The 24446-nt window shown below is 42.1% G+C and overlaps 1 protein-coding gene across 4 annotated transcripts in view; it reads right to left on the bottom strand.

The window, feature by feature from the left end:
* Window positions 1-24446, bottom strand: part of TASP1 (taspase 1) — a 273636-nt gene that overhangs the window by 33738 nt on the left and 215452 nt on the right. For 2 of the 4 annotated variants that reach the window (XM_027118163.1, XM_027118169.1), the window contains one exon: window positions 1685-2748. The exons of 1 other annotated variant lie outside the window; for it this stretch is intronic. In XM_027118163.1, coding sequence (XP_026973964.1) covers window positions 2656-2748 — 93 coding nt within the window. In that variant the 3' untranslated portion in view covers window positions 1685-2655. Of the gene's footprint in view, window positions 1-609; window positions 685-1684; window positions 2749-24446 lie in introns of those variants that run through there. One more of the 4 variants, XM_027118164.1, reaches the window with a different exon arrangement.

Here is a 24446-nt window from a genome sequence, read left to right as displayed (position 1 = left end):
TAAAACTCATCCATTTTGCTCACAGACAAGCATCTCAGACTAGCATCAGGGGCTTGTTTATATGTTCTTCGTACACAGTTCTAACAGACGTTGGCATCTGCGTTCAAGTTCACATTCAGAAGAGGCATTTAGACGATAAGAAAGGGCCCGCCACAGGCAGACACACAGGAAGCAGTGAGAGGTGGCAGAGGTGACAAGCGAGGACAGAGCCCAGACAAGGCTGCCACACCTGTCAGTCAGCACAGGGACTCCTTAGGGTAGAGCACACACCCTCCGCCTCCTTACCAAGTGCGGAAGACACCCCTGTTTCCAAACTCAGAGCAGGATCACAGTGACAGCCTTGAGGCATCCAGGCCAGGCTTAACTGTACCCAAGAGAACCAAACATCCAACGCTCAGGCCTTAAAATGAAATAGAATACAGGCCTATAGTTAGGATCATCCACATTAAACGTGGGTACCTTCAAACACAGCTTCAGAGTCTTGGTGATATAGGCCAGACTAGGGAATGAGGTTACATTCTTATCTGTTTCTATCTTTCCTACTTTTGTGTGAAACAAAGTTGATTTTATATCTGTCAATACCTTCTGGTTCCAGTATCTCTTCTTTAACATCTGATCTTATAATTAAGATTTCTTGCCTCCATGACCCTTCGACTTGTTTTTCCTCCTGGTTTCATAATATTCCTTAAATTAGAAAAAAAAGAAAAATTAGAAATTGGAGACTAAAGTCCTAACAAACTGTTTTTGGAGGGGCTGTGTTCTTTTATACTGACCATTTTAATCTCTTCATAAAAGGGGTGTTTAACAAGCCCAAACTTTTAAATATGAACAGAATAAAGTCAAAAGGAGATGAAAGAAATGGCATTCCTGGTGAAATAGGTCAGATGATTTTCAGACTCCAAAGTGTCCTGATAGTTTTATGTGATCCAATCCAGTTCCTGAAAAAACCCTGCCAACAGGTAACAGGTCTCTGAAAGCTTTTGAAGCCAAAGGCTCCCCACCAGCCAGCCCATCTCTTACTAAGTTCTCAGCCTCATTAAGAATGAGAAACAGATACCACGGCACCAACCTGTCTACGAGAACACAGCGAGACAAATGTAATTGCCTGTACGAGGAACATAAGTCAGCAACTCCCAAAGCATTCATATTTACACCCACTCCATTTTGGTTGTCTTTCCTTTATAATTTGCCCATACATCGATGTCAAGTGTATAATTTCATCTGGGGCTTTATCAGTTACCGCCCAGAGCCATGATTATATGGTGCAGGGAACTTCCTCCCCCTGAGCGAGTCTATCTTTAGTATCTTCTTAATAGTTACTTCTTACATGTAAAATCAAAAGGAAAGTCTTGGTTTTCTTATGTGGCTCCAGAATCACTAAATATAACATTTAGAAGCAATTTATCAACTGAAGCCATTGACTTTTCAGCTGCCACTACCATTTCTCAAAGCAAAGTGTTCTTATGCCTTCCCTTGGCTATTTTTTTATCAAATTACAATGAAAATTTTAGGGACTTCTGTATTGACCACTCAATCATGTACTAAGTTCGTCTTTCATCTTGCTGGTGTCCAGCCTAATTAAATAGAGATGAAATTGAATTTTGAATACTCAGAACCACAGCAAGAGGCATAAAGGTATGATTTCCGGAAGAAGTAACTTTTTACAAACAAAAAACGGCTCTCCAATCTACGATTCAAAAGATAATTTATTAGTCTGAGAAGAGGAGTCACACACTATACCCAGTAATATGTTTCTTTTATTTTTGTTCCTTTATCTTAAAAATATATTTAAACAAGAAACAAAGATAATATTGAATTTTCCCATAAATTTTGCTTTCTTATTTACAGTGTTACATTGTAAATAACATTCCATTATACACAAATTAAGGACTGTGCATTACTGTATGTTCTCTTTACATATTCTTTCATAATATAGTACACACAGCTCGAAGCTATGCAGTATTTAAGCTTAGAAAAGCTTGAGGAAAGAAGTACAAACTTTATCAATAAGACTATTACTTAAAAAGGTTCTGACCTTAATTCTCTGCTAGATTGTTTCACTGAAACCATTCTTTGTTAAAGAAAAATGCCCCATATGAGGGATGAGAACAACAGTTTAAGTTACCATAGGATCCACTTAAACTGGCTAACAAATAAAAACACTTTGTTACTAGCACTGTTATCATATGGAGCATGGCCACTGTCAGTCATTTCAACAAGTAGATTGCAGTTCCGACATGTTATATCAAAGACAGTTGGTACCTCTTCGTGAAATCAACAATGTTCCCTGCAACTTTAGGTTTTACTTGTAAACAGTTAAAGACACATTTTGGGAAGATGATTTAATCATTCTTGGACTGAGGTTACACAATAAGGAGGAGTTTCTATTTCATCGAAGGAGAAGCAAGCATACGCACTGCACGTGCGCAAGGGCGCACGCATACGCACGCACGCACACACACAGAGTCCCGCTCATCTGCCCAAGACGCGCGTGTCACCAAGCGCTAACTACAGCAGCACTAGTGTCGCGAGCGATGCACGAGGCTGTGACAGGAATTATAAAACGAGGAAGATAAAACATCCAACTTCGGTTAAAACCCTGCGAAGCTCGGGTTCTGAAATGCCGCTCAGATGCTCTGTGTTCAGCCTGAAGGTTCAGCTCACTGGGCTCTCCAGGCGGCAGACCCCACCTTCAATCGCCACGGACTGTCCGGCTACCGCACCGGGAGGGAGTCTGGAAATGTGAGTCTGCAGAGGAGGAGACGGAAGACTGTTAGAGGTGCCAGCTGTGTCCCCCTGACGTGCGACAAAGGCGGAGAAAACACCAGAGCATCTTGGCTTCTCTTTGCTTCTGAGCATCTACAGGCTGTGCTGGCGGGTAACTCAGGTGCAGACAGATCCTGTTTGTCCAAATCTCAGGGGATATTAACTGAGTACCTACTACCTGCCAAGCACAGCACTGGTAGCTGGAGACAGAGACCGGGACAGCCCAGGCCCCCAGGAGCACAGAGCTTACAGTTTAGTCACACTCAGAACACGAGTGGTTTTAAGGCCACCTGTATTGAGCATATTCCAGTTACCTGAAAACTACCAGTTGATATACATTTTGTCCTCTGAACATTAAAAGCAACCGAGAATACCCGATTCATGTTTATTCCTTCAATTGACTCCTTAAAGGATTTAAATAGCTTACAAAAATCAGATCACTCAACAACCTCAAGTGAGGCAATGAAAAAAAAAGAAAAATAAGAACTTACAAAAATAAGTTAAAGACAGGCATGAGTTAACACACAAAATCTAGCCTGAGTTCTGTCCCTGTGCTGGAGGCAGACTGCTGCCCTGTCTCAGAGCTTCCCAGTGGCCAAGACCAGACAGGGGTCCACATGGTATAACGGGATCACACAAACCAACCACTCAAAGGAGAAAACCATTCCCGGCACAGAGTCCAAGGAGCCATTCCTCTTGTAGGGCTTCACCCACAGCAGGTACCGTGTATAGTGGATGAGTGAAGACAGCGGTTGTACAACAAGGAGTTTTGTAGGGCTGAACATTACAGCATCACTCAAAGGAGGCCAGCAGGAAAAGCTCTTCCACAAGGGGTCAGGACCACGTCAGCCAGGAATTCCTTTTTTTGATGATCTGGCTTAATCCAGGGATAGATAAATGTCGGAGTTTCTAAGAAGAACAGAGGGACTGTATATCCTTCAGGTAATCCTCTCTGATTCTGCTCCTCCACACAAACTTTTCCTGAGGACTGAACCCAAGGGAGTTCAAGTCCCAGAGTGAACTTGCTGGATGCAGCTGGTGAGGCGGCCAAGCCTGGGGTGGGTCTGACATCCTCTCACACAACCAAAAATAAAGCAAGCATATGCTTTAGATGGAGCAACAGGTAAGCTACCTGGCTTTAGTTTGACGGTGGGGACTGTTCTTGGGTCTCACTGCACTGTCCTATTAGAGGAGCTGACATAAGTCAGCAATTTGGAAAGCTCTGGAGAACAGAAAATGTTCTCTGGGTACTTAGTGTTTCTGTGCGCAAGGCAGGAAGCCACCTGTAACCTCCAGGAGGGAGGCCCGTCAACTTTGGGGTGGAGAGCTGGGCAAGGCAGTCCATGTGGCACCTCCTGGGAGGTGAGTATCACTGAGTTTAGTCGCCAGGCTCACGCCTCTGGGCACCCTGTCCCAGAATCTGGCCTTGTTATTGCATCTGAAGGCTGTTTAGTGCATCTTATTACATCTTATAAGTACGGATATATTATACCCGAGAAGTCCACAGTAAGACACATTTGTGGATCTTTCATTTCTTGTGATGTCTTATTGACCTAGCGGGAGAAGTTTGAAGAGGACGTGTTGTTTGATTCTGCTACCCAGCAGCCCTTGTCACATCAGGCACAAAACGCTCAGATCCACAACTCCCAGGGCTCAGTGTTGATGGGGCCCTTTTATTCTTTCAGGGATTCATTAACATGAGGTCAAAGAATTTTTTTCCCTGAGAGAGGAGAAGCCCCTTAGTCTATCTCATCTCTCATCTCACCCTCCTCAGCCATGAAAGAGTCACATGGCTAGGACAGGGATCAAGAATGTGGAAAACAATATGGTGGTTCCTCAAAAAATTAAACATAGGATTATCATACGATCCAACAATTCCACTTCAGGGTATATACCCAAAACAAGTAAAAGCAGGGACTCATATATTTGTACACAATGCTCATAGCAGCATTATTCACAATAGCCAAAAAGTAGAAGCAGCCCAAATGTTCATCAACAGATAAATAAACAAAATATGGTCTATACATACAGTGGTATGTTATTCAGCTTTAAAAAGAAATGACATTCTGACACATGGTACAACATGGATCAACTTTGAAGACTAAGCTCAATGAAATAAGCCAGACACAAAAGGACAAATACTGCATGATTCCACTTAGATGAGGTACCTAGAAGTCAAATTCACAGGACAGGAAGCAGAATGGCGGTTGCCAGGGGCTGAGGGTAGGTAGAATTATGGGGTCATTACTAAATAGGCATACAGTCTCAGTTTGAGAAGGTGAAAAGTTCTGGAGATGGACGGTGGTGATGGTTGCACAACAATGTGAAGGTACTAAATGCCACTGCACAGTACACCCATCACGGTTAAAACAGTACATTTTATGTCATGTATATTTTAGCACAATTAAAAAAAAGAAAAAAAGAAGAAAGCAGAAATGACCATTTTCTTCCTGGTCCAGAACGGTATTCTATAAGATGGCATTAAGAGAAGGGGTTAGCTAGGAATGAATCCATGGTGCAGACCCCAATGGAGAAATATTAACACCAGGTTCTGTTCACAAATAGGTTGAAAATTTCCAATCAGGTTACTTAAGATATCTGTCCCTAAAAGTGAAGCTCACAGGAAACTCCACCCTCACATTTCCCAGAGATTCGGAGAGAATCCAGTGAGACTTCCTGGCAGGCCTGGTGGTCCAGGCACCAGAGGCAACAGAGAATAAATTAATTGTTAAAAGATCAAAGAGCGACCATATGTCCAAGCAGACAGCCTGCAACTTGCCCAGGGGAATGTCAGTCTTAAAGCAACTGATTTTTCTGCTGAGCATGAAAAAGACCCAGGACTAGAAGGAAGAAACTGCTGTCCCACAGACCAGGGGACTTGATAGCAATCCTCTGAGATTTACAGAAACACAGATGGCCAATCCAAACTTACCTCTAACATTCCTACCCACACCAAGTTTACAACAGAAAAACATCTAAATAAACTGAGCTAAACCACAAAGTGTCAAGGAGAGTTAGGAAGGAAAAGAAAAAAGAACTGGAAAAGATGACAAAGGTCTTGAGATATTTATTAATGGTACATGGGCAAAATACTTCAAAAATACATTGAGATTTGTATAAATTGAGCTGTTTACATAAGACAGAAATGCTCAATCAGACAAACAAGTTGTTAAGATTAACTTCTCAGGATTACTGCTTCCCTAAATTATCATCTAGTCAAGGGGGATTTTGCAATTACAAAACACACTGGCATGATTTTGGTGTTGAGGGGAATAGAATGGTTAACCGTCCAAATGTATGTCAACACTTCACCAGTTTCATCAATCAACATGGTCTTCTGACTCATCGGAAAATAAGTAACCTTGGCCTGAAAAAGTTTGAGCCAAGATGTATTTGAAGCTTTCTGTGGAAATTTCAATGGAGCATCAAATCATATTATAAACAGTGGGGGCTGTTTAAGAGAATATTTTATATGAGTGTTTATCTCTAAAAGTTCTTTTGGAGAAGTGGGTTTGAATTCCTTGAGCCTAAAAATGTCTGTGGACAGTTCACCACTGTCTACGATGAACTTGTATGCCAGCATTTAAAAGTGTAATAAAGCATTTTATATTGGGTGTGTAAGGACTGTGCAGACTCTAGGGTGTCCTACAAGCATAAGACCTTAACAAGGTGTCTTTAAAACCATTTAAGTAGCAGTGTACTTTTATTGGAATTTGGAACTAATGAGAAATAGCACATGAAAATGGTAGATGCCAGAGCAGCGGCATTTTGGGTATTCTCCCTCCATTCCTTCAGAATGCCTCACCCATACACCTCTCTAACGAGGATTCCGTGTCTCTAATATCCTTTTCGATTCTTTCCCCGGGAAAGACGTCCTTGACTGGATCCTCCTCTAGATCTAGAAGCCCTCCTTCTAGCTCCTACAGCTCCCAGCTGAGCATTTCACAGCTTGTGATGTAACTGTCCGGGTTTTGGTTTGTTTTGAATTTTTGAATCTCTGTAATTGAAAGCCAGCTGGAGGCAGGAGTTTGTCATACACTCACCTCTGTATTCCCTGCACCTGTCAAAGTGCCTGACACAAAGGCACACTCTGGAAATGCTCATTGAGTGGAGAAGTGACTAAAGTATACCCTTCAGAGCTATGTTTATGTACAAAGAATCTCAGGTGTTTTAACTCGTGTGACCAGTCAGTTTGGTTAAAAAGTCAATCACACTAGTTTGTTATAGTAAAGATTATTTTTAAATAGATTTTTTAAAAGTATGGACTGACTCCATTTTCCCACTTTCCAAGTGATTATGCTTTTAGAATGGAGATAGAGCCTTAGATTCTGCAGATGCTAACAGTGCCGAACCAATGGAACCCAATGGCCTTGGAGTTAGAATTCTCTGCTTTCTTGCTAATTCCCTGAGTGACCGGACAGATCCTTGAGGTTAACACTCCTAGAAGAACTATCACCTTGTAAATTAAACTGTCTATTCAAAGCCAACAGTCTTAGGGCTGTATCTTTCTATAAAACCAAATACATTGCATAATAACATATTTAGCGTGAAGACTTCAAAATGAGAAAGTGAAAGAAAAAAATAATACAGCAATTATATAATTGCTTGATATCCTAATCACAATCTAAGTAGTAGCTGAGACTTCCTATCTTTCATACTCGTGTCTTTAAATCTTTTGAGACTACCTTAGTGACTGCTTTTTGTGGTTTCCAGGAAAACCATAAGCACACAACTTAATTTTGAAAGTCTCAAAGCCTTCATTTAGTGGTTATATTTTAATCCATCTTTCCACTCGCGGGAGAGTTGCTTGAGATCTGCCACAACAGTCAAGGGAAGATTCTCTTAAACAAGTTATTATCCTCCTTTGGTGGGGTCAGGGACATAAAATCTAGACAGACACAGCTCAAAAAAAAAGCTCTTGGAAATATTTTATTCATTGGTTTCATAATTCTGAGAGTTTGGTTTTCTGCCTTTAAAAAGAAAAAAACAACAGTTTTTTCATTGATCAGTGGCTAAGAAAGTGCATGTAGCATACAACATATAGTGTCCAATTCTAAAGTTCATCTACAAAGGCAGTTTATCATAAGGGCTATGTGCATGGGTTACAGGATCAGAGCACCTTGAATTCTGGGCCATCTCTTCTTCCTGGACACAATGCTGGACTACATTTCCCAGGCTTCTTTGCAGTTAGATGTGGCTATGTGACTGCAATCAGGCTGATGGACTGAAGTGATGTGTGCCACTACCAGGCCCACCCAGCAGAAAATCTTACAAACCATTCTCCATGCACTTTCTCTGATGACCTGAGGCCTAGGTGATGTAAGGAGCTTGGGACCCTGAATCATAATTTGGAAGAGAGTCCTCTGCCAATCAGAAACCCCAATTTGTATTTTATGTGAATGAGAAACATGCTTCTTATTGTGTTTGAACAACTATACACATATATTCTGGGGTTTGCTTGTTACAGCAGCTGGAGTTATCTTTAACAACGATTCCATCCGGGCCTCTGCACTTACTAGCTATGTAACCTCTGCTGGTTACTTAACTTCTCAGGACCCCACCTCTAAAATAGCTATACAGTAAGTCCCCTACATATGAACCTTCAACTTGTGAACTTTCAAAGATGCGCACGTGTGTTTGCATGTAATTACATAAGTTAGTTCATGCGTCTGGCGTACACTGTCACATGCGTGCATCCTCTACAAGTGGTTGTGTTTTTGTGTACTTTACTGTACAGTACTGTATAGAGTACTGTAGTACAGTGTCTTTATTTCAAGCCCAGGATGTCCAGAATCAAGCGTAAAAGCAGCGGTGATGTAGCTCATACTGCTAAGAAGCACCAAGACATAACAATGGAAACAAAAGTAAAAATAATTGAGAGAGTGGAGCGAGGCGAAAAGATGGTAGATGTCGCTCGTTCTTATAACATGAATCATTCAACCATCGGCACGATTCTGAAGAATGAGGACAAGATCATGAAACATGTGAAGTCTGCTGTGCCGATGATGCCAACAATAATATCGAAGAAGCGTGGAAAAGTGACGGAGGAGATGGAGAAACTTCTCAGTGTGCGGATGCAGGATCACATCAGTGTCGAGTCCCGCTCAGCTTAATGGTGATTCAAGAGAAAGCTAAAAGACTTGAAGAAGAAACATGGTGAAGAATCAGAGGGCACATCTTTTAATGCCAACCATGGCTGGTTTCATCGGTTCAAGGCTAGAGCCAACCTTCACAACGTAAAACTAAGTGGCGAGGCAGCAAGTGCAGATACAGTAGCTGCCCGGTAGCTGCCTGGGAATTTCCTGAAACGCTTCGAGAAATTATTGATGAAGGCATGTATCTACCTGAGCAGGTTTTTAATGTGGATGAGACAGGACTGTACTGCAAGAGGATGCCAGACCGAAGTTACATCAGTAAGGAGGAAAAGCTGATGCCAGGCTATAAAGCAGCAAAGGATAGGCTAACTCTGTTGTTTGGTGGCAATGCTTCCGGCGAACCAAAGAGATACACAATGCAGGAAATGGCAAGGGGATTTTCTTTATCCGAGGAGGCACTGTTAGTTTTTGAGGCACAGGACCCGAACGTAGAATGGTACAAGAAGGTTGCAGCAGCCGTTCAGAATGCAATCCAGTGCCTCTGTGTCTTCTATGACGAGAAAAAAAGAGCTACTACCCAGACATCACTGGATCGTTTTTTCAAGAGGGTAGATAGAATTGAATCCAGCAAGGAACCAGAACCTGTGGCACTAATGTCAGGCATGAGTGAAATTGCAGCTTGCCCTCCATCTCCTATTGCTGACGATCCTTCAGCCCTACCATCTCCCACCTCCTCTCCCTCCTCCAGTCAGTACCTCTTCTTGCCTGTTCACTCGATGCCAGCCCCTGTGTGCCAGCTGTTGTACTGTACTACTGTACTTTTCAAGGTACCATACTGTAAGATTAAAAATGTTTTATTTTTTGTGTTTTTTTAATGTTATTTGTGTGAAAAGTATTATAAACCTATTATAGTACAGTACTATATAGCCGATTGTGTTAGTTGGGTACCTAGGCTAACTTTGTTGGACTTAAGAACAAGGCGGACTTTACAAACTTGCTCTCGGAACAGAACTCATTCGTATGTAGGGGACTTACTGTAAGAGCATTTGTCATCAGGTTGACAAGGACTACATGAGATACTGCACGCAATGAAAGCATGTGTCAACACATTAGATTCTTATTATTCAAACAAACACATAGCCATAGCACAAAACATTATGCAGCACAATATCTATTACACATTAGTTGATATCCCGGAATTGGGTAATTCTATTTGAAATGTTTGATAGTCTTCAAAAATAGAACGAGATATTTTAATGAAAAATTAGCTGCATGCTAAAAGGTAAGGTTGAAGAAAATGGACATTTTTAGGCCAATATTTTTGATGCTGCTGTTTTGCTCTCACTGATACAATAATTAACAATTGCTGACTATTTGCTAACTACTAAGGGCTTTTGTATATACCTGCTTGCTGTATCATTAATCTTCGATGGCTCAAAAACAATCAGCTCAGCGTGCCTGGGTGCTACAGAGAAAACCAAAGTGGTAGAATACTGGCAAATTACCTTCTAAGAACACGTCATGTTGTTGGGAAGACAAGTAAGGCCATATGAGATGATTAGAAAACCATTAACAAAGGCACGTGACCATACACTTAGAGGGTATAACACTCCAATGTGTTTTCCAACACTACCAAGCTATTAACTCTGTGGGTACTGATTGGGTGTCCTACTATTTAACTCAGGCCTGACACCATCTACCAGGATATAGAGCCCACAGGTTAAGAGCTCAGTCCCACAAGACTGTCTCCCCACAATGCCAGATACCAATCGCAAGTTCAGGTTGTCACCTGCACTTCTGGCCCATGGCTATAAATTGGCTATAAATGAGAGGTTCCCATCACCCCCTCCTCAGGTTTGATTAATTTGCTAGAGCAGCTCATGAAATTCAGGAAAACAGTTTACATTATAAAAGGATATAATTTAGAAACAGCCAGATAGAGAAGAGATGCATAGGCAAGGAAGGTAGGAAGAGGCTTGGAGTTTCCATGCCTTCTCTGAAGGCACCACTCCCCAAATCTCCACACGTTCACCATCTCAGAAGGCCTCTGAACCTTGTGTTTCGGGGGATTTTTATGGAGGCGCTGTTACATAGGTATGATTGAATACGTTACTGGTCATTGGTGACTGAACTCAGTCTCTAGTCCCTCTCCCCTCCCCATAGGTCAGGGGGTGGGGCTGAAATTTCTAACCCTCTAGTCACATGGTTGGTTCCCCTGGTAACCAGACCCCAAGCTTAGGTTACCTTGGGGTTTTCCAAAAGTCACCTCATTAAAATAAACCCAGGTGTGCTTGAAAGGGGCTTGCTATGAGTAACAAGATACCCATTTAACCTTTACGGCTCTGAAATGATTTCAGAAACTTAGGACTAGAGATCAAATATTATAGCAAAAGATGCTCCTATTGCTATTATCACTTGGGAAATTCCAAGGGTTTGGGGAGCTGTGAGTCAGGAACCCTGGAGGAGGAACAAATATGTACTTCTTATGCTAAATCACAGTACCACAGATACCCAACCACAAATGCTAATGAAGTCAAGAGAGAGAGAGCATGGATGTGGATCAAGGAGGTGGGGCAGGCTCTCTGGAGGCCACGGCACTGGACAGCAAATAGGACTGGAGAGCAGTGTTGGGCCTAAGGGAGAGCTGGTAAGTTTGCTTGGTTTGAGCCACACAGTGTTTCCAACTTCTAAAGATATTAATAGAAAATATTTCAAAATGGGGAAATTGCATACAAGCATCTTGATTTCTAGATACTCTTGAAAAATCTGGCAACCCTTGCATTCCCTCACCAGAGTAAAGTCGCAGCTACCTTCTTTAGAAGGGCATTTTCGGCAATAATTTCCCACTGGTGGGGCTGTGTTCTGCCTATGGTGTGTGCTCAGATGGCCCTAACATCTGTGATCATCTTTCAGTGCGGTTACTATTATTGGTCCATTGGGTTCAGATGGTGGCAGCCCGATCCTCCCACCAACCTTTGCCTAATGGTTTTGTAACCATAGAACCAGTCCAGACTGGGCCTATCCTGTTTCTAACAAGATACTGAGTTGTTTTCCAGAGACAACAGAACAAAACCTCAAGTCATGCAGCCGAAGCATGCAGAGGAGATGTGCACCTCAAGCAACCTGGAACCAAACCTGTTCCCCCGACCCCCTCCAAAGGACCAGGGCCTGACCTGAACCTGAACTCCAGAGCCCTTTCAGAAGTGAAGGGTCTGCTGTCCAGGAAGGTCCGGTGCTGAAGCCCATCTACCACACCTTACCATAAATGGCCAAGCTCCAAAGCCCTCCAATCAAAACCTGCCCCACCGGAAGCGGAAGCTGGGACGAAGTGAGAGAGTAGCATTGACATAACTACCAAATGTAAAATGGATAGCTAGTGGGAGGCTGCTGCATAGCACAGGGAGACGAACTCGGTGCTTTGTGACCATCTAGCGGGGTGGGATAGGGAGGGTGGGAGGGAGACGCAAGAGGGAGGGGATATGGGGATATATGTATACGTATAGCTGATTCACTTTGTTATACAGCAGAAACTAACACACCAGTGTAAAGCAATTATACTCCAGTAAAGATGTGAAAATAAAAATAAAAAACCTGCCCCACCAGTGCTTCTGCACACCAACCCTCCTCCCCTAACTCATAAAAGTTTGACTCAACCCCAGATGGGGAGACAAATTTAAGTTGTGTTTCCTGTCTCCTTGCCTGTCAACCTTGCAATAAGCTTCTGCTCAGTTTTAGCAGTCACTGATAATCATTGCCTAGACCCCATTATTTCAAGAGTTACCAACAGGTGGTTTCCTAATTCTATCACTGTCAATACATTAATAGCTGGAATTCTTCTATAAAGAACTTTCTCAACTTTTTGGTATTCCACGATAAAGTGCATATAAGAAAGGAAGGGTAAACACTTGATTCTTTTTCTTCCTTTTCAGGGTTCAGAATAATAAACCTTCAAAAGCAGCCAAATGCTCTCCCCCTCGTCATTTCTTGTGATGTTAAGAAGGCAGTTTTGTTTGAAGGCAGATGGTAAGAGATTACAGAGGGAGCACAGTTTGGGGAAGAAATAGGGATGGAAGAAGGAGGTACAGCATCTTCTTCATTCACACCAGCCAAAGGCGAACTCTTCTATGTTTAAAAGACAAAAATAAAAGAATTGTGAGAGCTGCTTTTAAACTGCCCCTATGAAAAAAATGGGCTGGACTGACTTGCTAGCTGTGTTTCGGATGACTAATTTGTAGGCTCACCTGTTTTAAGTCAAATATAGTACCTGCAGGATGAGTAGCTCCTTTTGGGCTAACACAAAATGAGTATTGTTGTCAGTTAAACTAGTTAAGTTTGCTCAAGATCAGCTTTACTCTTTAGCAGAAAGTTCTCTTCTCAAAGACAATTGAAGGTTAGCACAGCGTATTAGTCTGCTAGGGTTTCCATAACAAAATTATTTTCCCACAGTTCTGGAGGCTGGGAAGTCCAAGATCAAGGCATCAGTAGGGCTGGTTTCTTCTGAGGCCTCTCTGTGTGGCTCACAGATGGCTGTCTTCCCCCAGTGTCATCACATGGCCTGTTCTCTGTGTGTGCAAATCCCTGGCATTTCTTCTTATAAAGACGTCCTATTGGACTAGGGCCCTGTCCTTATGACCTCATTTGACCATAATCGCCTCTGCAAAGGCCCCATCCCCAAATATAATCACAGTGGGGGTTAGGGCTTTAAGATAAAAATTTGGTAAGGACAGAATTTAGTCCATAATAGATACAGAGTAAAATCCGACAGTGCCCCATATGCTGTGGGCTGCATTCATTCTCTGGCTGGAATCCTCCTGCCTTTCCTTTGGCTCATTCCTCTCCATCTCCACTTGGCCTCCTTGCTGTTCCTCAACCACGCAGCACATTCCCGCCTCGAGGCCATTACACGTGCTGTTCTCACTGCCCAGAAAGCTCTTCCATCCAACGCCCAGGTGGCTCACTTGCTCATTTCTGCCAGATCTTTACTCAAAAGCCGCCTTTTGGGGAAGGTTTACACTGGCCACTCACCTGAATTTCACTACTACCACCCTCTCTGCCTCAACGTTTCCTATGTCCTTACTGTATCTAACCAGCCATCCATTTTGCTCCTTTATCCCATTCATTGCCTGTCTCCTCCACTGGGACAAAAGCTCCACGAGGGCGAGGAGTTTTATCTGTTCATTGCTGTTCCCTCCTTACCTAAAAGATAGCCTGGCCCATGGAAGGGGCTCTGTATGTTTGCTAAGCCAATAGAGGATTTTGTTTTTTTTAATGAGGATTTGGGAAATGAAAGAGCAAACGGCAAATTAGACATTTTATAGTTTTTAGTTTCATGTTTTGTAGTTTTTGATTATAGCTTGTAAGTCTGTTACAAATTTTTGAAGAGATTTGTATAAATTAAATGCTCAAAGTGATATTGAAATTGTGAACCTTAAAACTCTGAAAATAAAAGTCTAGGTATTTCCCAGGACGGACACAAAATATAGAAATAATATGATGTGACATTATCTGTTCATTCATCTCAACAACTACATGCACATTATCCTCTCTGAGAGAGAGATGGGTGGGGGCAGCAGCAACTCGACAGCCGTCGGGTGTGGGCTGCATGCCTGGCGGGTCTGCTGCGTCCTGCCGCATGAATGAAACTGCAGAATTCAGCGCTCAGAGGAATATGGAAAGCAGGAGGGCTACCTTCTTTGCAGGGCAATTTCCCTCCTGGAGAGCGGGACAAGAGTGTCTCACACTCAATCTTACAACTTACCATAAATATCTGAAGAGACAGATATTCCTTTCCCTACCATTTTCCCTTCTCTTGTTAATTCTGCCTTATTTTTCAAATTGTTGAGTCCTAGGTGACTTATATTTTCCAATCTATTAACAGTGTCACATGAACTTCCTTAAAACAACCCAGAATGATGTGTATGTTTTGTAGAATAGAGACCCATTTAGCTGCAGGCTCAGCTTGTCTTCTGCATCATCACTGTGCTACTCGGGGTGTGTAGAGTTGGGGCTGGAGGTGGCATGCTGGCTGAGCACACCTTGTGCCCTTACACAGTGAATTCTTACCTGATGTGACAACAGTCACTCTCTGCTTTCTTTTACTGGCACAAATGTGATAGACCTTAAATGACCAATTCCAGAGAGAAGTGCTGAGGAAGTGTGTCTGGTTGGTTTTTATTGCTTTGTATCTACTATGGGCTTTTTTTTTCCTTAATGACTTGAGTCCGGAGACACTATCCCCAACTCCCATCCTTTTCCCAGAGGTTCCCTCCCCACTGCTTTCAAGAGCTGTCTTTCAAGGAGACACAACTTGTGAATAAGAATATTCTGAGCATTCTTTGTGTGCAGCATTAAAGCTTGGAATGTAGTTTACTGCTCTAAAAATAGAGTTTGGTCTTCAGACTTCATCCTGAAAGCAGATGTACTCAGCTAGTTGACAGTTTCACATGAACCTGCTTAATATAATCCAGAATAATGTGTATATTTTACAGAATAAAACCCCATTTAACTACAGGTCAAAAGATCTGGGTGCTCACTTCCTTAGCCTGTGTGATATCAGGCAAATCAGTGAAAATCTCAGAGCTGTAAAACAAGGACTCTGGGTTAGACGGTCTCTAGAGGAGCCTCGCAAAGTTTAACCTTCTCTGACACTGACTTTCTTTAGCTTTCGCATACATTGTGAATGAGTCTAAAAACAAGCGTTTTACTTCTATCCCATCATTGTCTTCAACTGAAAGTAATAAATGGGCCAGAGCAATGTGAAGATGTAATTCCCAAGTTCAACCCAACAAATCAGAAATATCAACAGATTGAAAAATTAATGCCATATGTTAGTCATTTTACTCCATGTCGCCCCTACCTCGTTTTCCACATTTAGAACAAGGATGCCATAAAAGACCATTGGCAAATGTGGACAAAGCACAAAGACAGCATTATGGCAGATTTCGTTGTTAGTCCTGAAACAAGCCTACATAAAGGGAAAGTTCTACTGTTCTCACATAGAAATATCATGTCCAAGGAGCCTTAAAATAAGACGAAAATGAGGTCTGATGAGAACAGTATGTTGTTCCAGTCTCTCAGCAACTTTTGTTACTTCTTTTACCATGCAACGACACCACACTTCAGAGGCAACATCAGACAACGCTGCCCCTTATTTTTATCTTAAAAGCCCCGTGAAGGCATCCACATAAACAGGGCAAGCCCACAGTACCTATTATAGCGTCACTCATGTGAAGAATTATCATGGATATTCCATTCTGCTAAAGGTGATAAAAGCTCTCCACTATTTAGAAGTATTTATTCTGCACTTATTATGAGGGGACAGAAGAATGAAACACACATGGATCTTGCTCTGAAGGCAATTAGGTCTCTGTAGGATGCGGAAGCCAGTTCCTTGTGAAACTAGTTCCTTGTAAAATCTTAATAAAATACGAAGCCCCTACATTTGCATAATGCTTTAGTTTCCATAGTGCCTTTGCATCAATGAGATGGCTTCAAAATATTCTCTCAGTTAGACATACGTATACTATACCTATTTTTCAGGTGGAAAAAAGGGGAGGCTCAGAATGGTTATGTGGTTTGCTTATGGTCCCAGAGGAGGTAGAAAAACTGAGACTTGAATGAAAGCCTTTGGACTCCAAATTTAGGGCTCTCTTTACTCCCACAGAGCCTTAGCGTGAAGGATTCTAAATCAAATTCTAAATCTGTTAAGAGACACAAATTTATTTTTCAGGGTGAAATAGGGCTTGCTCGGAAAAGCTACTGCCACACATTTTACCAAAAAATTTCAGGATGATTCTGGGATTCAGAGAACTGGGTTTGAGCCTTAATTCTGCTGCGGACGGACTGGAGAGTCTCTGAACTGGGGGTCACTAGATCTCTGGGCTTCAGCATCTTCGTAGGTGAAAATGAAAAATTCGCCTCAATTATATTGGGAGTTCTTTCCAATTCTAACATTGTTTATAGTTTTGCATTAGAATGGCCCTCTAAATGCGGTTTACATATTTTTTTTCAAAAACCTCACATGTGTAAATTTTCCTAGAATTCAGGTTATAGATTTTTTTAAAATAGCCCCAAGAAGTAATTGAAATCCCAATTGGTCCTAGGACTTGTATCACCTTCTCTTTAGACCCAGCCTAACTTAAGAGTGGAGCTCTTAGATAGTGGTGTTAGGACCATTTACTGAGACCCAGTACATCAGAGTATCTGAGGGTGGAGGCCAGGAGGCTGGATTTTCACCCCACCCTCGCCCCTAGGATTTGCACCCCCATCTCTGCAGGAACAAAGCCTGTCCCTAGGCTACCTTTTGGATAAGGAGGGAGGCAGGCAGTGAGAGGGACAGTAGACGTGTCATACAGACAACACGGAAACACACCTCTGATACAATCATGTTTATGGTGCATTCTGAGACTGTGGAGACCTTTTATAGTCTTTACTCTGATTTCTAAAATTTCCTTTACCTTTTTTCTCAAATGTTCAAAGAGGTACATGACTATTTTTCTATTAAAAATTGATTTTAAAAAAGAATAAAGCAAAATATGCCATTCCATGTAGTCCAAACAATCTCAATTGTGTAAAAAAAAAATCGCAATTGCAGACGCCGAAGGAACTATATCAAAATGTTAACAGTGGTTAAAGTGGGGCAGTTCACTGCATTCCAGAAGGATTCATTCAGGGCCAGGATTACATTTTTTTTTTCTCCCTGTCATTTTTCTGTATTTTCTTAATTATGCAGCAGAGTGATTTAGTGAGTGTTTAATGCAGCAACATAATCTATTGAGAAATTAATCTATGTCCTTTCTAACTGTTCAAGACCCATTCTGGGAGGCATGACTGTGTTCCCACGCCACTCCTGAGCACTGCCAAAGAAAAGAATGAACAAAATAGCTGTACTGTCCGCGCAGGACCCAGCAGTTGCATCAAGACGACCACCATCTTCTCCTTGAAACGCCTCCTTTCCTTGGCTTCCAGGACTCCACCGTCACCTGTTTCTCCTCAACCTCTATGGCCACAATTTCCCAGTCCCCTTTGCAGGTCCCGCCACGCTAAATGCATGGGAGCTACCTGGGACTCAGGCCCCTCTTCTCCCATCTGTGGTCACTCCTTGGTGATCTCATCCAGTCCTGTAGTTTTATAAAAAGCACCTATATGAGGAGACTCCCAAATAAACACCTCCAGCTTAGGCCTCTCCTGACAACTACGTGGTTAGAAGCTTTGGTTTTGGAGTTCAGAATGTCTGGCTTGAATCTTGGCTCCACCTCTTGGTAGCTGCGCCACCTTATATAAGGAACTTCATATTTCAGATATTTCTTTCTGAGGGGCTAATGGGAGCGGGAGGTGTGAAGCTAAGAGGAGGAGATCTAGTCGAGTCCTGCAGGCCCATGTGCAGCATGAAGGCCGGGGGTTTACCTTCGCTCCTGTAATGGTAAGCCCTGGGCTGCCATTTCCTTGGTAAAGACAACCAGGTGGCCCCTTCTTGGAGAACCTGGTGGGGAAGACTCAGCATCCAGATGATTTGTACTGAGTGAAAACCCAAAATGTCAGTAACAGTCTTCTGGTTGGTAAGCTGCCAGATAACATGGATTTTACTATAGCTTGAAAAGAGCATCTTGTATTTGAAAAGAAATGAAAGGCTAATGTTGAAACTACCATAAAGAGTGAAACTACTATTTGTGTAATGGACTATTTCCTGAGAATTTCAGTTGATCTGTCAGTGAGGAATTTGGGAGGGGTAAAAATAAAAACCGCCAACAAACTCTTTGAAGAAAGTTCTCCTCGTCAAAATCATCTGCTTCCTGACTTCTTATTGATCTGACCCGTGCGACACCAAAGAACTATTAAGGTGTTGAGACGAGAGAGGGCAAGGCTTCCCAGGCTGGCTTCTGCTGGTCCTGGGAGAGGCTCTCTGAAAAAAAGGAGCCTGGTCAAATGTCAGCCCCAGCCCACTTTTCTCAGAGCCAGACAGGCATGGGAGCACGTGAAGTTCAGACACTCTTCAATAAAGGAACCCACGGACTCTGTAAGCCAGCTCATCCCAAATGTCAACGGATGCCGTCCTTCAGTTCCAGCTGCACCCAAACTCCTATAAAGAGTGTGATGAAACCTCCCTTCTCTTTTACTCTAATACTGAGACCTCAGTTCCTCACCTCCCCAGCCACTAAATGTTGGGGTACCCCAGGACTCAAGAGTTGGGCCACTTTTCCTCAACTCATTTTGTAGAAAATTATCTGTGCAGTGTTCTGGACATAAAGTGAAGCATCTGGTTCCACTGGAGAAAGAGGAAAGAATAATAACTCTCCAGAACTACCTCCTCCTCCAGCTGCCACTTCATTTCTTTGCTTCCATTTACAGCAACATACTTTAAAAGACTTGTCTATTCTTGTTTCCACAGCTTCTTTCCTTCCATTCTCTCTAAACCCTCTCCACTCAGGTTTCTGCCTTGACCGCTGCACTGAAACGGCTCTTACCAAGGTAAGCAATGACTTCCGAATGCTAAATCCAGTGGTCTGTCCTCAGACCTAACTTCCTGGGCCCAGAGTACAGGATCTGATAAAGCTGATCGCTCTCTTGGCCTTGAAATACTTTCTATCCTTGGTTTCTAAGACCCCACTCTCCTCTGGTTCTCCACCAGCCTCTACGGCCATTTCTCAGTCTCCTTTGCTGGGTTCTTCACCTCTCTGACTTATCAACACAGCAATTCCTCAGAAATCTTTTCTCCTGGCTGTGGTCCCTCTCTTGGGTGATCACACCTAGCCTTGTAATTTTAAAAAAGCATTTATATGCTGAGATTCCCAAATACACATCTTCAACTTAGTCCTCTCTCCTGACACACACATCCAACCACACGCTGACCGTCTCCATTCAATGCCTAACAGGCATCTCCAAATGAACACATCCAGAACTGAGCTCTTTCTACTTCCCCTCAAGCCTGCTTCCTCCCTCCTCACCTTCTTCCCCCCACTGGTAAATGGCAACTCCATTCTCATTGCTGTCTTCTCTCTTTCCCCCGTGCCTCTGTCCAATCCATCGGCAGCTCCTGTCGGCTCTCTCTTAAAATGGACACAGAAGCCAACTGGCTCTCACCGCCTGCCCAGCTAACGTTCTAGTCCAACTCATTATCGTCACTCACGGGTGGCAACGGCCGTCCACGCTGCCTCCCTTTCAGCAGCTGGAGTCGCCTCTTAAAATGTGAGCCAGACATTGTCACTCCTCTGCTCACTATCCTCCAGGGGCTTTGGAAGAGCCCAGATCCTGACGGTGACCAGTAAGAACCCACATGGTCTGGTCCCCCATGGCTTACTCTGTCCCACTAAAACCAGCCTTCTCACTGTCCCTCCGTCACACCCGGAACACTCACTCCTGATTGAAGGCCTCTGCTCTTGCTGTTCTCCATGCTGGGACGTTCTTGCCTTGCTCCCATAAATCTTCCAAGGCTTTACTCAAACGTCACTTTCTCAGTGAGACCTGCCTAACATCGGAACCCTCGTACTTCCTAAAATCCTTGCCAGCTTCACGTTTCTTTTTAGCACTTATCACAAACATACTATACACCTTATTTATCTTGGTTATTATTTTCCCCACTAGTGTGTCAGGCCAGGAGTACAAAGATTCTTAGCTTTTTTGTGCACTATTATGTTTCCAGGAAAGTACCTGAATATAATAGGCACTCAATTGCATTTGTTTAATAAATATTTCGTTTTAAAAAATGAGCCGCTATGTTTCATCAAAACTGTACTCCTAAGTAAACTGACTTTTTCTAGTAGCTAAAATCTCAAAGCCAAAGAATCAAGGCTTCCTTCCCAGTTAATCATTACTAATCACTGTAATAAATCCCTGATTAGCTCTAATACTGATTAACTGAAGTTAAGAAGAAATGAATTTTTGTCATCTTTGATGGTGAAAAACTTATAGATTGTATTCATTTCTTTTTTGCCCCAAGTATGGCCTACTGAACAAAAACATAAATTGCGAGGTTCAGGAACTTGTTGTACCTAAGAGGTTATCACCTTAAAGACTGGGTCCTTCCTGTCTGACCTGGCTTTGGAAATTTGTAGAAATTTGGGTTGGAAGCATGTTTTATTCAGGGGCTACTGGGGCTTATTACTAACTGCCTAGTAAGAGCTTGTTTTGCCAAGATCTTCCATTTTTAACGGGGCAGGTTCTAACTGTTCAAAATTTTACCATAATATCCACAAGACCTATCAATGGAAGAAATCGGGATTATTGGGGTTTTCATCTGTTACAGGAGGTACATTCAAAATACGATTAATTTTCTATTTCAAGTGAAGAAAAAGCTGTTTCCAAGTACCCTGAGCATCTCCTAATAGCGAAGCATTAACACAACCCTCATTCTAAATTAAGTTTCTTTTCATGCCTTCAACACTGCAGCAGACAGTGTAGTCCAAACATGTACAGTGCAGTGATGACAGCTCAAGAGCATAAAAGTAAATCGCCATACGTACCACTTATTGCATCCAGAAGTATTTGAAAAGAATGCAAATAGAGAGAGTAGCTCAACCATATCCAAATGTCTCAATTAGTTATTACTAAAATGTTAAAGTTTCACCAATTTACAGCACTGCTTTACTTATAAGACATAAAAATCATACATAATAATCATCAGAGAAGAATTTTAATCCTTAGGATTAGACAGAATGGACGCTCCAAGATGAAGGCTTTAAAGAAGACAGAAACTATATTATTTGAATGAATGGTACTGGAATGAAAATGTATTCCAGCAGATAGACTTTGCTTAGCGTTCAAAATCTACAACACGGGTCAGTCTCCGATGCCTGTCTAAGTGAAACAGGCCAGGTGTAGGACTGTCAGAATGGAATGTCCAGGCCCCACCAAACAGGGTGGCTACCACTTGGCTCTGACTAATCATGGCCCAGTGTGGCCAAATCTACTCTTATGAGAGAAAACAAGCCAGGAGGAAGAAAATTGTACCTCTTTATGTAAAACTTAAAACATTTAAATCTTGTATAAAAATTTTATTCAAAATTTCTATTTTATGTAAGTTCAAATTTTTTATGTAAACATTTTCAATTTTTTAAAAAATGCTGATCTGCTGATGAATTCAGCTTTTGAGCTCAAATCTGCAGGTTACTGGGGAGGAGGGTGAGTGGGGATAAAATGTTGCATCCAAACAACCATCTGGACTCAAAGTTCTACCCTCAACCTCAACAGGGAGCCACTCATAGAAGGCGTTATCTATGGAATGAATGCCCATGTGTGTGGGGCCCTGTGGGGCCATCAGTACCTCCATGTATACTGACTGCATACCTGTAGATTCAGTTCCCATCACTACTCACCTACTTAAGAAAAAATAATATAATAGAAGTTCTTACAACATAAAATCAATGGGTGATCCTGAATCTTTACAATCAAAGAAACCAATACCTTGTTTCAAGTTAGAAAGTTAACAAGAAACAAGAATGGCATGATCAAGATTATGGCTTTTTTTGTCTTAAGATTGAAAAAAAAAAAACAAGAAAAGATTCCTTTCATCATTTGTCCACTGCTTTTCAACCAAGAGAAAGAAATGACCATCCTGTAACCATTACTTACTCACTGTGGGTAATAAGGCCAATCATTCTCATGAATGCTTGTCTAAGTTACATCTCACACTTATGCGTTGTTCTGTGCGTAAAATGCAGGCACGTGTCTGCTTTGGGAAGGTACATATTTACCTAAAATGTTGGGTACTAGAAGGTAACAAGGTGACATTCTAATGTTAAGTTCACACCTGATGTGAACTATGTAAGCTGATGGCTATGTAAGTATATAGAGGTAGAGAAATTAATGTTTTCATTATTTTCTATGTTACTATAACCAGAAAAAAAGGTTTATTCACTTCCTTCCAACTAACATGGAATGTCTACAAGTCCAAGCAACAGACATTTATCTTTGCAGAGATCTAACCCTACACCATGATTAAAATGAGATTTATTTGGATAAATATGGTTAATACCTCTGGGAAGATTTATGCTCTTGCCAACATGGTGAATTCCCTCTTTGTGTTTATTCTATTTATTGCTTTGGAGCTATGTCAAATGAATCATTTGGAAGAAACTGATGGCATAAGACTAATTAGGCAAAAGTAAAATTACCAACTACTCTTAGAACTAAACTTGAGGCTGAGGAAACTTGTGTCTTAAAGTTTGTTTTTCACATACTCAGCCTTCTACAATCTTCTCCTGTTTGTCTAAAGAACTTTCTAAATAAACCCAATGGGATCCTCCTGGAAGTCTTAAGAGCATGGAAAAGAAATGCAGTTTTCTATATTTGAAATTCTGGGCAAGCTTCAAAGGTACAAGCAAAATCATTGATTAGCCACTTTTCCTTCTGTTCCATAAAGCACACTTGCCAAATTTAGCTGTCTGGGATGTTTTCCTAGTACACAGCTTGTCAGCAGCACCTAACACCATCTCAGGGCAGTTGGCTTCCTGCCAGGGATCAGACTCCTTCAGTTGTTGAGTAACATGGGGACTAGATTATCAGAAGCAGTTAAAATTTGGCTTAGACCAAGGCCAACTTGTGTCTAAGTGGTTCTTCATAAATCTAAAATATGATCCAATATATCCACCCAGTGACTGTCACTGGCCACTATCGTTGAACTAAAGTCCCTTTTAAGGAACTCATGGTCAACACACCCAAAGGTGTTCCACTGTCTAGAGCTCAGAGGAATCTGGGAAGGCTGCCTGCGTTCACACAAGAGATACTCAACAGTAGCTAGTAAACAATATTCTTCCCTCTTACTTTTAAAGGGAAAATTAGTTAGGTGAGCTTATCAGGAATGCTGCAGGCAACTTAGGTTTCATTTAAAAGCCTAAGTTTGTGATGCTGTCAAGTTGGTAGACATCTAGTCAGAAAGCTTTTGAAAGGGCTCCGTTACTACCATATTGGCCTGAATTGCAGGGCTGTATGTGTGTGTGTCTATTCCTGCAGCTTCAAACAATTTTTTTCCCTCTTCTGGGATCTCTGAATTCACTTGTCAGTTGGTTTATATTTACAAGCTAGAGTTACGTTTTGTCAAAATGTAATAACCCCTACCATCTCCACCAGGAAAGCAGGGTAAAAATCCAGGAGGTGTCACTCCTGTGGTAGGCAATGGACACAGCACGTTTGGGAACACGGTTACAGTGTAAATGAGGCTGCGGAGCTGCAAGGTGACAGCCCTGAGAGACTCTCTATCACTTCTACCACCACCACCACAACCATCACCCATCACAATGTATGTAGCTCTATTATATGCACTTTGGGTTTATTACTCAATTAATATTCAGAATGCTCGGAAAGCTTCGGTAATATTCCCACTTTAAAGATAAGGAAACCAAGGGTCAGATAGGCAACCTGTCCCAGGTTACAAAGCAGGGGCTTCAGGATGGAAATCCAAGTCTGGCTAACTCCTAAGCCCATTCTCTTATTATATCACACTGCCTCTTTATAGATGGTCTTGCTGACACCTTTAAAAAACCCTCCTCCTGCTGCTTTGCCAGGAATGAAGCAGTCAGAGCTTTTTTCTCTCCTAGGAAAGGCTTATCTCTTTCTGGAATTTAGTTCATTTAAGTTTTTCTACCATATTCT

This window comes from Aethalodelphis obliquidens, unplaced genomic scaffold (assembly GCF_003676395.1).
Source record: "Aethalodelphis obliquidens isolate GAN/ISIS:26980383/991018 unplaced genomic scaffold, ASM367639v1 scaffold18, whole genome shotgun sequence".
Taxonomy (NCBI): domain Eukaryota; kingdom Metazoa; phylum Chordata; class Mammalia; order Artiodactyla; family Delphinidae; genus Aethalodelphis; species Aethalodelphis obliquidens.
The sequence above is the reverse complement of the archived record's forward strand: the minus strand, read 5'-3'. Positions and strand labels throughout refer to the sequence as shown.